This window comes from Oxyura jamaicensis, chromosome 6 (assembly GCF_011077185.1).
Source record: "Oxyura jamaicensis isolate SHBP4307 breed ruddy duck chromosome 6, BPBGC_Ojam_1.0, whole genome shotgun sequence".
Taxonomy (NCBI): domain Eukaryota; kingdom Metazoa; phylum Chordata; class Aves; order Anseriformes; family Anatidae; genus Oxyura; species Oxyura jamaicensis.
This window is the reverse complement of record NC_048898.1, coordinates 21,510,866-21,524,476: the sequence shown is the minus strand read 5'-3', so window position 1 is coordinate 21,524,476 and position 13,611 is coordinate 21,510,866. Positions and strand designations below refer to the sequence as shown.

The 13,611-nt window shown below is 36.3% G+C and overlaps 1 protein-coding gene across 6 annotated transcripts in view; it reads left to right on the top strand.

Moving 5' to 3' along the window:
* ADGRA1 (adhesion G protein-coupled receptor A1) overlaps positions 1–13,611 on the top strand; it is a 270,862-nt gene that overhangs the window by 228,544 nt on the left and 28,707 nt on the right. For all 6 annotated transcript variants that reach the window (XM_035330799.1, XM_035330800.1, XM_035330801.1 and 3 more), the window contains one exon: positions 7,505–7,650. In XM_035330799.1, coding sequence (XP_035186690.1) covers positions 7,505–7,650 — 146 coding nt within the window. The remainder of the gene's footprint in view (positions 1–7,504; positions 7,651–13,611) is intronic.

The window sequence follows — 13,611 nt, the reverse complement described above, 5'->3', positions numbered from 1 at the left end:
TGTTATACATTTATGAAATTATAAAGCAATGAATGGTTGTTTCACTATTACTTACTTTATTTTAAAAGCTGGTAGAATATTTTGAATCTTCATAACAAGTGAATGAAGAATTTTAAGGCTATTCTTTGTGAAATAATATTTTGTACTTGTGTTATCCTGTCATTTTAAAATTTTAGAAGGTTTTAGATAAACTTGCTTCAGAATGCTTGTGTGAGTTATTACTACAATACGTACTGCATAAAAAGGTAACCAGTTTATATTGGGAAGTTAGAAGAAAATGAGATACAAAAGACTGAAGGAAGGAAGTGTATTGACTCCAACTTGTGTGCACTATGAAACATAGTTACTAAAATTAATTTTTAAAAATAGATTATATGTTCCCATTATAGGCAGCATACAACTTATAATAATTATTTTAATGTGATGTTTTTAGTGTTTACATTAATTTAGTACAAACCCAAGAATTTCTACAGCAAAACTTGCATAACCAGTTTAAGAGTTATTATTCTAGTTTTCAGTGAGATGCTTTGGAAGCTTTTTGTGTATACGTGTGCATGACCATCAGTAAACAGCACCAGTAGATTTGTAAGCACTTATAATGTTCTGCTTGCAAAGTCTACGTATGTACATAACATCATTTTTCATTTAATTGACACAGCTGTCCATGAAATTATTCTGAGATAAATATCTCACAATATCTAGTGAATTGTGTTGTAATTAATCCGGGAGTTCTATCAAATTGAAATATCATTTACCATTGTCTTTATCCGCAGTTTGCAAGTGAGGGTAGAAGATGAGTTTGTAGGGCAGCCATGGCCATGTAATTACATGATCACAAATGACCATCTGTTGTTACAATCATTGTCTGGTTATTTACTTTGCAGACTGCATGGTAACAATGCAGTGTTAGCAGTAATAATGAAAAATTGAGATAAATGAGTTATTAATAATATGTTGAGCAATGCATAAACTACTGGAGTATCTTCATAAAATGCATTATCAGTGACAGCTGTATAGTGCTATGGTACAGGGGCAGTCCTGTGCTGCTGAGAAACACATACATAGGGAAACTGAATGGCTCCACTTGCATATGCTTTCTAATCAGTTTCATTAAGTTATTTATTGACCTGACATCATGCCACTTAGACATGATCAGAAGTTAGATACAGCAAAGATACAGGACACACAAGACACACACCATTCTCTGGTTCCTGAAAACTGAAATTGATGGAATAAGGTTGGGCTGACTGATGTAACAGTCCAAATAATCTAAGACAAGTCTCCTGTAGCTGGCAACACAGGCTGAACAAATGTTCACTACCAGAGTATTAAACCCCACCACAGACCTTTCTTGCCTACTGATATTGACTGTCTTCAAAATTATGTGGTACCAGTGCCTGTTTCCTTCTGTGGTAACCCTGAGAAGATTACTCTGTGGTTTACCTTAAGGGTGCCAAAGCTAAGACAGAGAGAGATCAGATTTGCTGATGGTTTCCTGAGAAACTCACATATTTGAATGCTTCCCATAGTTTGCCTAAGCAGGGGTGGGATCCACAGTGCTCCTCTTCTTCTGCCCTTTGAATATAGCAATTTTTTGAATCACTCAGACCAATGAAAGGTATATTTGCACAGCTGCTATGAGTTCATGTGTCAGGTCTGAGTTTGTGACTCTTTTTTCACTTCTGGAAAAAAGCTGGTATTAGAGTTTAAGAATATATTTATAAAAATATTATTGTTTCAAGCAGCACTAAAATATTAGTTATACCACACATGTGACCTCATCAGTGTTGCTCTAGTACAGGTATCTTTCCATCTGTTCCAATTCAAAACACAGCTTCTCCCTGTAGTAATGTAATTTGCACTTTTGGTTTCCAGAGTGCATAAGGGAATGTTCCAAGTGCAAGCATTTTCTCACATAACAGCTGAAATGTGGTGTCAAAGCCCCTGAAGCTCTACCTTTCTTATTGTAATTATTCCTAAAATTTTCACAAAAAAAAATTCACTGCAACATTCTTACCCAAGTGAAATAGTAGACTGAGTTGTTGTTTTTTTTTTTTTCTTCATAATTAACCAAAAAAGGTGGTTTTAAAATTACTTCAGTTGGATCACCTTCTTGCTCTATATAATGTGGCCCAGACTAGTTTTAGCAGCAGGAATTAATACTATAGAAATGGACCAATTTTCTCAGATAGATAGCTCAAAGAACCTTCATATCTCCTTGAAGGCAAAGTAATTGAACTAAAAATTGTGCTTTCAGAGATAGTAAGATATTTATTTTTATCTGGAATCTAAAAATCTAAAAACTTACTTTTAAGCCTGCATACCAGTTTCAGGGAGGATTTTGTATAGACAGTCTCACTCACATATTTGCTATGCAGTCTTTACTTGTGATTTATAAAGAAAACTGATGTTAGAATGCTGGTCTGGAAAAGCTGATTGCTTCTTCACAGATTTCCTGTGTGAATTAGGTTATATCTACAGTCTGAGATTACCCACAAATCTGACTCTGAGTGTCACTGAATGCTGGCTGTTCATGTAGAATCCAGAGCTTTGAGCTTATGCCAAACTCATTCATTTGCAAGGCAAAGATTGTGTTAGGAACAGCATAATGAGATGATTCAGAGACACTACACTAGACAGAAAGGTGCTTGAGCCAACTGGTGGAGAATGCACTCAATCCCTTCTATCTCCCATGATTAGGCTCTCAGATTACTATCCTTCAAAGGGCAGGGAAGAAGGCTTATTCATTTCCTGTAAGGAATGAGATGGAGGGAGACTCCCCAGGTTGTGGGAGGCATTGGTTCTGTACCCTCAATCTGAAAGAGTTCAGTCTCATACCCCCTATTTTCCTGTAAAGCATCATAGCCCTGAGGCTATGGCCGCAATGGGATAAAATGGTTAGTCCTACTACACATGTTGAAGCACAAAGAATAAGTAGGCTTAGGGGCACAAGACTCAGGAGACAGAAAGGTTAGTAAAAAGGACAGAATTTTTCTTTTTTAATCCTAGTAGACTAGGTAGCACGATCACTTAGTGACCTACTGATTTAACAAGTTAAGAACCACAACTTCAGTGGGAGCTCTGGATACATGGATAAAAAAAAATATTATAGAAAGAGAAGAAAAGAGTATTTATTTCTGAGTATGCCATTTAGGGAATCTCAAGAGATATAGAAGTATACTTTATTTACAGGCTTTTGAGAGGTCTTTAATGCTGCACTGCTTAGCTCTCCTCTTGAAAGAGGAACAGAGCTAATCATATGTGCAAGCAAGAGTATCAGTGGCTAGAAACTTTGCTTGCAGCAACCAGTGACACTTAAAGAGTTTGCATGCTGTGGAGTTAGATGTGCGTGATGAAGATTGTACTTCCTGGTCCCTTCCTGGTGAGACCCACCTCATTTTTGGGTCTCAACTTCTTGCTATAAATTTTCTAACTGTGAAGTGAGCAGCGATTTGTTCTAAGGCTAAATGCTCTAAGATCATTACATATATCCAGTGGTGTTAGAAACCACAAGGAAATTTCCAAATCCCTCCATTTCACTGAAAAGATTTTATTTTCTTTCTGTGAAGGATTAATAGTTTAATCAGAATGTTAGTGCATATCCATATCTTCCCTTAAATAGAACTGGCTGAGACAGCCTTATTTATCTGAACTATTTTCAAAAAATGGAAAAAAAAAAGGGGGGTGGGGGGAGGGCAGGAAATTAGGTGCAGGTTAGAGCTGCTTAAGGCAGTAGGTTTTTTTGTTTGTTTGTTTGTTTTGTTTTGTTTTTGTTCCAGGATGTTTTGCATAAATGTGTATTCTGGTCATTACCATGGCAACTGCATCATGTGGAACATTCTAACCTCTGAGGTACTGAAATTTATTGAAGGAGCACATAAAGACAGCATCTTCTTATTGCAGAAAACTGCAAACTTTTATTCAGTAGGTTGGTGCTTATCCCCAGTTCTAGGAATACAGTCCAGGGAAACGAGAAAATTTTTCCCATAATAACTGCTGTTATTAAGCAGATTTAGGTGCAATGCTGGCTTCAATGCATATCTCCCAATATGCATTTAGGTGCAATGCTGGCTTCAATGCATATCTCCTAATAGTTCTTTCTGTATCATTTGGCTTGTCAGTGGAAAGCCTTGTTACGAATAAGCATCATACCTTTAACATATTCAGTCATAACCCCTGTTCTGTAAGCAAAACATAGCCCTTCCCATACAATTTTAGTGAAATGTACATTGTGGTGAAGGTAAGCTCCGTTTATAGCAAAGGTAGGATCATAGAATCATGAGATGGAATGCACTCACATGTCCAACTCCTGGCTCCATGCAGGACCACCCAAAAAAATGAAACCATGTCTGAGAAGCGTTGTCTAAACACTTTTCAAACTCCTGCAGATTCAGTGCTCTGACCACTTCCCTGCGGAGCCTGTGCCAGTGCATGACCAACGTCTCAGTGAAGAACCTTTCCCTAACCCCCAGCCTGACCCTCCCCTGTCCCGGCTCCATGCCGTTCCCTCGGGTCCTGCCACTGTCCCCAGAGAGCAGAGCTCTGTGCCTGCCCCTCTGTTGCCCTCATGAGGAAGCTGCAGGCTGCCATGAGGCCTCTCCTAGGCCTCCTGCTCTGGGCTGAACAAACCAAATGCCCTCAGCTGCTCATCATATGTCTCGCCGTCTAGACCATTCACCATATTTGTTGTCCTCTTTGGATGCGAAAAGTTTTTTGTGGCACCCAAAATCAAACACAGTGCTCAAGGTGACGCCACTCCAGAACAGAGCAGGACAATCACTTCCCTCAGCTGGCTAGCAATGCTGTGCCTGATCCACCTGGTCCACAATATGGCTGGCCCTTTTAGCTGCCAAGGTACACTCCTGACACTCATTCAATTTTCATTGACCAGAACCTCCGCATCCTTTTTACAGTTTTAAGTTTATCGTTAGATAGTTTTAAGTGAACATTTTGATATTTCATTTGTATCAATTTGTTGGCCTCTTAGGCTTTACAGAGGCACAAATCCAGTAACAAGTTATACACAGATAAACTCATACCATGGATCTTTAGTGCAATAAACCTAAGTTTTATGTTTGCTAACAGATCTAAGTGAGAATTTACTGAACAGAAATAACTTTGTCCTGTTCCTTTTCTGTTAAGCCTTGTTTTGGATGTCATGAACCGTTACCTCGTATTCATAGCATAGGGCTCAGATGTCTACCTAACTTAAGACAGCTAGAAAGAGGTGGTCCCATTGAGGGGGACAAGAGAGCAGGATGCCACAACCCGTAAGTGCAACAGTGTGGGAAATGCATCTCTGTGTCATGAGTGCTGTCGGTGTGCGAGTAGGGGGAAGGAAGAGGCAGAGGGCAGAGCCCAACACTTTGAAATTGAATTATTGAATTTTCAAGATGAAGTGTGACAAGCATTCCTTTTCTAACGATTATTAGATAATGAGTAAGAACAAAAATTCTAGTCCAGAAAAAATTATCTCCACAAGGAGAAGAGAGTACCCTTTCCTTTGGATTTTAGTATAAAAGCTCAGCGCATGCTTCCAAATTCCACATTTTGTTAAGTGTCCTGTATGTTTTATCTCCATATTGTCACTATTGTCCTTCATATCTGTCAGTCATCAGGAGGTCCTGTAACATCAAGATATATCCTCTTTTGCCTTAAGCAAGAAATGCAAATAGAAAACCTTATTTTGAGAGAAAAAGAGACATACTGTTGAAAAGATATTACAGAAGCTGATCACATTTCTGTCTATTTTCTGTGTTTGCTTGAGTTGTCCATCAGAAGGAACTAAGTTGCTGAAAGATAGGCATACTGTGGAGAATTAGTGTGACTAAGGTGTGGCATAGCAATATTCTCCATTCAGTTCAGTTGTCTCCTGAAAAGTTCAATAAAATTGATTGTGCTATTTTTAGGAATTTCATTCTCTCAAGAGGCTCACATTTTCTGAATATACAGCTATATACACTGTCTGAATTTCACCCGTTGATGCCTGCTCACACAGAATTCATCCTTGCTGTTCATCTTATCAAGCCTTTGGCATACTTGTATAAAATAATTACAGAATTTATAATAACGGTGCTGTGCTGAAATGAGGAAGAGGTGATGAACCAAGTCTCAAGATTTTTTTCTAGTTTCTTCTGGTTTCTGCCACCTTCTTTTCACCTTCTCCTCCCCCTTTTCTCCTTCCTGTCTTACTCCTTCACTCCCCCCAATTCATAGTCATATTCACTGTGTCCCTACAGAAATGCTGAAAGCTGCACATGAACTAAGTCCAGACAGCACTAGCCACTGAACTGGCAATGTCTGCCAGCTGATGGTACAAAGTTGTCTCATTCTCTTATATCCGCTTCTTTTACCTCAAGCAACAACAGTTATGAAGGCTTTATGCTCTCTTGTCTAATGTATCAGACAAGTCCCAGAGAAAATTACAAAGGGTATTCTGTTGATGATATTTGCTGCAGTGTTCAAGTTTTGTGATATGTTACTAAATATAATAATTCATGGATTTTTTTTTCCTTTATCCATCAATTATTCTAAGTTGAGCAAAAATGAACACTGGTTCAAATAAATCATTATAATAAATTTGTGTTAGCTTTATTTAGCCAGTTCTCTGTATTCCTTAAACATTTATGTGGTCTCCAATTATACCAATATTTTACTTGTCACTGCAAAATGTCAGGTTATTTCTTCAAAGGTAACCTCATTTTATATAATCAGATGGAGACTTAGCTGATGTAATAAAGCATTGTAGATTGGATAAAATTCCAATTACTGTTTCCATAGTAATGAATAACAATTACTAACATAACAATGATGGTAGTATTTTAAAGGTGTTTGTATTTTATTTTACTTTCCATGATAAACACACCAGTTTCTTGGAGACATCATGATAATAACACTATTGAGAGTTTGCATTTCCTTTTGAAGGATGACACCAAGATCTCTCATTTAGTTTTAAAATTTGCCTGGCCAAGTTTAAGTTCCTCAAAATATGCCTGAAAATCTGCTTTTTAGGCAACTATCACTGATCCCAGACAAATAATTAGTCATTACAGGAAGTCAACCTTGGCTGTACATGGCTGAGACAACAATAATAGCAAACAAAAATGCTGTCATTATTTCTTAAATTGCATTGTCATGATAAGCTAACAAAGTTTGCAAAACAAACCAAATTTTGCATCACTTTAAATCCAGGTGTAAAAAATTGTAATTAATCAGGTTCTTTACAAATGTCTTTACAGTCTTGATTTCATAACATACCACCTGGTTTTACAGATATCTATCTATGATAGATTAAATAACAGTTTCTGTCTGCTTTTTTTTAAAGTGTTTTCCTTCTCTGGTTAGAAATAACCAGAAAGAAAGAAAAAAATGCAGTTACAAATTCAGTTAAAAAAAATCTGTTTGCTTGTACAATTATGCAGTAAGATTCTTCTAAAAATCTTACTGATATTTACTAACTAATTTAAATCTTACTAACTTGCTTAACTGTCCACTCTTGTTTTAGGTTGGCATAGTACTGCATTATTCTACTCTATCTACTATGCTATGGATTGGAGTAACTGCAAGGAATATTTATAAGCAAGTCACAAAGAAACCTCAGTCATGCCAAAACAGTGACCAACCTTCTTATCCAAAGCAACCACTACTCAGGTATGGAATATTACATATATTTTTCTAAGTAGTCCTTAGCATGTAAATTTTAAACACTTTTATATCTGTATACTTTATTTTTATAGACTATAAATAGAATCCATAAAGAATTGAGTCGTTTAGAGTACATAAAAATCTGAATATTTATTGTGTGCTAATAGTTAACTATGCTCAGGAGATATGTAGAACTGGTATTGGCTATGTTCAGATACCTCTGTCTCAATAGGAGCAATTCAAGTGTTCTTGTTCAATTTCCTATGAATGGGGGGGGGGGGGGGGGGGGGGGGGGGGGGCTTCCCGGTTAAGGCATTATTTAATCATCAAAACTACTCTATAATGACGTTCTCTTTACCCTTATCTTTTCTGTTATAAATCTTGCCCATACTTGTATTGATGGCCTAGTAACCTGATAGCAACCTTCCTCATTCCACACTAGAGATCTAATGCTATTACTGGAGAGACTGAAAGTCTGGACTCCCTGTCAGCCTTCTAGATATAACAGACTAAGATGTCTGTGACAGTGTAGCAATTGTAAGGTAGCATCTTGAATGTAAGACTAACTGCTCCCAACATGCAGCAAGAATGTTAACTGGGTGCCTAGCTTCAAGCTAAAGTCGTACAGGAAAAAAAAAAAAAAACACTAACTGAGATTTTCTACCAAGGGTGTGAGAAGAGGGATTTGCCTTTTTTGACTTCAGCTATCAAAAAGTTAGGTGTTGGCAAAAGTTATATATAGTGTCCCTGTATAGATTTTAAAGGGAAACTAAGAGGAACTTTCAGAGAGCAATTCCTTGCAACTGTCTTGTATGTTTGTGTGAGGACAGGATGAATTATCATACGGAAGTCTCTCTCTTTCCCCTCAGGTCATGGATTAGTTCCCTGATTTTTAAATATATTCTTTCTGGGAGAAGAAATTATATAACGTTCACATAATTTTCCTATAGTCAAGAGAAGAGCTATATTGAATATTAGATATGTTAGGTACAAGCTAAAGGAAATACTTTCATGGAGAGTGCCTGACTTTGCTAATCCATGATTGACTATACCATTCTTCACAGGTGAGAACTTCACTCTTCTAGCTAATAGCTCATGGTAAAATGAATAATTGCCAATTTTCAAATGCTGCCATGTGGCTATTAAGGTAGAAAATTGTTTCAGGTTACATATATACAGCATAGTGTGTGTTCTTCAAATTCAAATATTGTTCAAGCTGGAAAACAACAGGCATTCAAGTTCCAGAAAATATTACTCTAATTAGAATCCTTGTATCAGTCATGTTGAGGTTCTCAGCCAGTGAAAATAAATAATAGATATTTTTAGTTTAGTAATAGAAATGATAAACCTACTTTTAGCTGTAAAAGAACGTGAATATAATTGTTTAATAGCTAAGTAAAATGATTCTAGAGTTATTTTCACACTCTGGGCACCATATGTCCTGGAGACAGAGCCACTGGAATGTATAATATGATTTCATAATGGTTAGTACTAGCTTCAAAGTAGCGAGGATCAATTTCATTTCATGTAGAAAATGGGCACAGTATATGGAAAATTAAAAATTGCTTTAAGCAAGAAAATGGCAAACTAAATAATTAGTAATTATTGTTTTAGACCTATAATGATCATTTTATGGCCATTTCAACTTTACTTGTTTTAATAAAATTAAAATAAGAATTATGCTGTATCATAATATTTCCATAAAATCCATTTAGGATACTTACATTTCAGTGTAGTCCTTTATAAGAAATGTTTTAACCAGACTGTTCTTGTGTCTATAAGTTGATGCCAGCTTTATACCTATTGTGTCTCGGGTACATATCACAATTTGTCTGGGTATGGGGTGTGTGTGTTAATTTCTGTCTCCATCATCACCAGTAGATAGCTAAGCAATATTAAGTTTGTTCAAATGAAGGATGAGTCAGGCTCTTTTGAGTATGAGGACCATCACTGCTAGAAAGAATATACTGCAGTCTGCAAGTAGCTTTAAAGGAAGAGGTGGTTTGTCAGTAATCTGTGTCTATAGAATTAGTTTGGCTTGTATTCAGTTTTTGTTGAACATTAAAAAAACAAAAAAATTGTTCAGCAGGTTTTGTTGAACACATATGAATGTATTTGGCAAGAACTGTGCACTTTGCTGTTCTCCTTCAGTCTTTTCTGGTAATGAATGTATATGATAGACAGGGTTTCCAGTTCACATATGAATGTTTTTCTATTCTTTGTGTATGCACTTGCTATATGAACCATAAGGATATTTTTTGTGAGTCAGTAAATGGAAACTACTGCCAAAAATCAACACACAAACCTGTGACATGGAATTTACCAAGAAATCGTAAAAATGCGCACACCACATTTTTTTCAAGGAGCTTGATCCACTCTAAAATGTAGCTGAAATACTGAAAATAAATACAAAAACATCTAAAGGGGACCTTACCTTTTAGTAGAAAACAATTTGCTTGTAACAATTGATTTTGTTTCCCTGCCATGCTATTTAGATATTCGTTCACTGAAGTAAGATGAATGATGTAAACTTGAACTTTTCCAGTTAGTTTTTCTTGAGCTGTGAAAATATGTATTCTGTTATGTAAAATACTGGTTCCCTATTAGTTTTCTCTGTGTCAAGATCCAGTAAATAAACTGGAAGTCTTTTTAGAGTGTACTTTTACTGAAACTTGTTATCCATGACAATATGATTTTGAATATTACCTCTTTTTATACATCATATAATATATATCATACATGTTACACATTATACATTATTTATCATCTCATGTATAATATATAGTAATATATATTATACATTAATTATAGAGCAAAAACTGTCAGGGCATACCACTGTGACTGAAAACAACTGTAACAATTCTGACATTTTTCACTAAATGTGTCTGGACGCTAATGAGATGGATCAAATTAATGCATCATTGAATTTTGTGTATTTAAATACTGAACCCAGGCACTTCAGCAGATAATGAAATCACTTCCTGTAAAATATACTCTTTAGTACTCTTAATAGAAATAAGTAATTCTGTCTGTTCATCCTCTGTGGACGTTTGTGAAACCTGGTGTTGTTTTGGCTTCTGACTAATCTGAAGTCATATTTTGCTAGCAAAGCCAAAATGGCATGCAAGGTTCATCTTTTTGTATACCTGTGGTGTACAAAACTTCTTGTCAACCCAAGCTGTGGTACAGTTAGCATTATTTTTTATAGCTGATACCTGCATTCATTTTTCATGTGATGCCTTAAGCAGATACAGCTTAGAATTACAGACCAGGTAGAAAATGTTTCTTTAAGGTATTCTATTAAAATCATTCCTTTCCAGAAAGAGAACATAATTAGACTACTATCATTGTAAGTACTGAGCACAATTGCACAATAAACATTTAAAATAAAAATATAATAAGCTGCAGATGGGCCAGATATTGGTGGTGAGGAGACAGATAATTAAGTTACCTTTAACTTCATATTTGTGTACAAATATGTCTCCTAATTTCCTCCGTCTTCTTTTATTCAGTGAATATCCTGCAAGGTTACTAATACAGCAAACCTCAGATGATAGAGAATCCTATATCTGTCATGAAAAGAAAGCCATCCAATATACATAAATAAGGCTACTGAATCAATTGTAAAATGGATAACAAGTTATGTTACTGTCTCTGCTGAACTTCATCTTGTTTATTGTGTAATGTATCTTGATACAATTTTTGAAAGGTTTTTACTATCACTGTGAGGCTTAGGGGGAAAATATCTCTTTCAGTGCCTTAGAAAAATTGTATATCTACCATTAGTAACAATTTATGAATGGATTGTGTGTCCTTCCTTTTGTATTCAGATTTGCTAGTCCTAGTACTATGGCTCTTAAAAAATAACATAAAGAATTTTTAGGAGATCATAACTCAAGCAATTTACATCAGTTTTCACGAGCATACCCGGAGCACCTACAGTCAGTATCACTGACTTCAATTTGATTTTCTTCATTGCTTTTAACTATAAATAATTTTTAAAGTAAAAAATCATTTTTTAGAATAATAAAAAAAAGCTGTTTGCGTATTTCATATTTTTTGAAATGTCTTAATGGTATTCTAGAAACTGTCCTTTAACTTGCACAAACAGTAGACCTAGAAATAGAAGTTGACAGCTGAAATGGTCAGCTGAACTCTCATATTTGCTAATGGATGCATATGTACATACATGCGTATGTGTCTGGTGTTCTCTATGAGTACAATTACTGAGTGATGTCTTGGAAGAAGCAGCATGGGTCTTCCTTGTGGGTTATGTGTAGCACTGACAAACAGCCTACAACCTGATCACATGCATGTGTAAGGCGTGATAATGCTCTATTTACATCCTCCTCCTCTCTCCTACAAATGTAGCAACAGCTCTTCACAGTCGTTCCCTGGCTCATTATCTCTTCTACCCAAGTGTTAATCAGTAGTATCCACCTAAACAGTAGCTAAGTATATTTGTCTGTGTCATTGATTTATGTTAAATTCTTTCACAGCAAAAAGGGGAAAACATACTAAACTTTCACATCCAGAAAAATTCTCTCCTTTGACTTGTGTCAACAAATCCTGTGATGAACCTCTTGTCTCTGGCAGTGGGAAGGTTTTACAGACTTTTGCATGGCACCACAATGGGTATGGCATCTGCTCATAACAAACCTGCTTGTCTCAGGGTGAATACTTAGGTGCTTGGTCTGGATTCTGACAACCTAGAAACCAACTCATGGGCCTAAATAGATCTACTGCTATGTGCTGCTGCATTTGACTAACTGTAAATCCTGAGACAGCTTGGCTGGAAGTGATGTGACTTTCATCACAATTTGATGATATGGCAATTTTTACTGAATAAGTTACCAATAGAGTAGGCTTTTTTCCTGAACTTGAGTTGCATATTACAATACTAATTATGTCACTGAAAATTGGTGTGTGATGTTTTGGCACTGTAACAGAGGTACTAACAGCACTCCAGTAATGAAGACCAAAGACATATTTAGTCTTTAAAGAATGATTATATCCTTTACCAAATAAAACCCCTATAATAAAAAGATCTGATGATTTCTAATATTCCCAAGGTTACAAGTGTCTTCAACGGGTAATACTTGTTACTCTGAGGGTCTAGAAAATTTCCCTGATCAGATATAACCAGTTGGCTATAATTTATTGCAGCATAATCACATCAGTGTAACAGGGGATAAAATTTGACCATGATAACAAATTCTCTGTTGAATGTCAAGTTTGCCAAATATATCCTGTCATCTTCTTGGCCATGTTCTTTTCTAGATCTTGAGTGTGAATCATAGGAAGCAACTTAATTTACATTTGGACAGATACAGACATTACTTGTACCCTTGACACCAATAGCTCTGAAATGCAGTTAAGTTCTAGTGCATTTTTCATTAGCACTGGCTCTCATGAATTCATGTCTTCTGGTGTCAAATAATGATTGAGGGAGAGAGAGAGGGGGTCAGATGAAAAGCATCCATTACAATCCATTGTGTTCTTCTATATGTTGTGCCTTTAAATTTAGTTCCTCTACTCTTCATCCATGGATGTTCATTTTTCCTTCCTACAGTGAACATACCAAACCTCCTCAATAAAGTTTAAACTTAATCTTGATTATCCCAATGATTATGAGCCTTTTTTGTAACGACTCTCTGTAGTTTATAAATGCTGAAACAAATGGAAAATGCCAGAGGGCAGAATTCTCACAGGCCCTGAGATCTCTGTACAATTTGCTGTTAAAATAGCCACAGGTCTGTCATCGGAGGGTATGTGAAAGTGATGCCACCCACCCACCCACACCCACACCCACACCCACACCCACACACACACACACACACACACAGACAGACAGACAGACAGACAGACACAGACACACACACACACACAGACACACACACAGACACACACACAGACACAGACACACACAGACACACACAGACACAGACACACACACAGACACACACA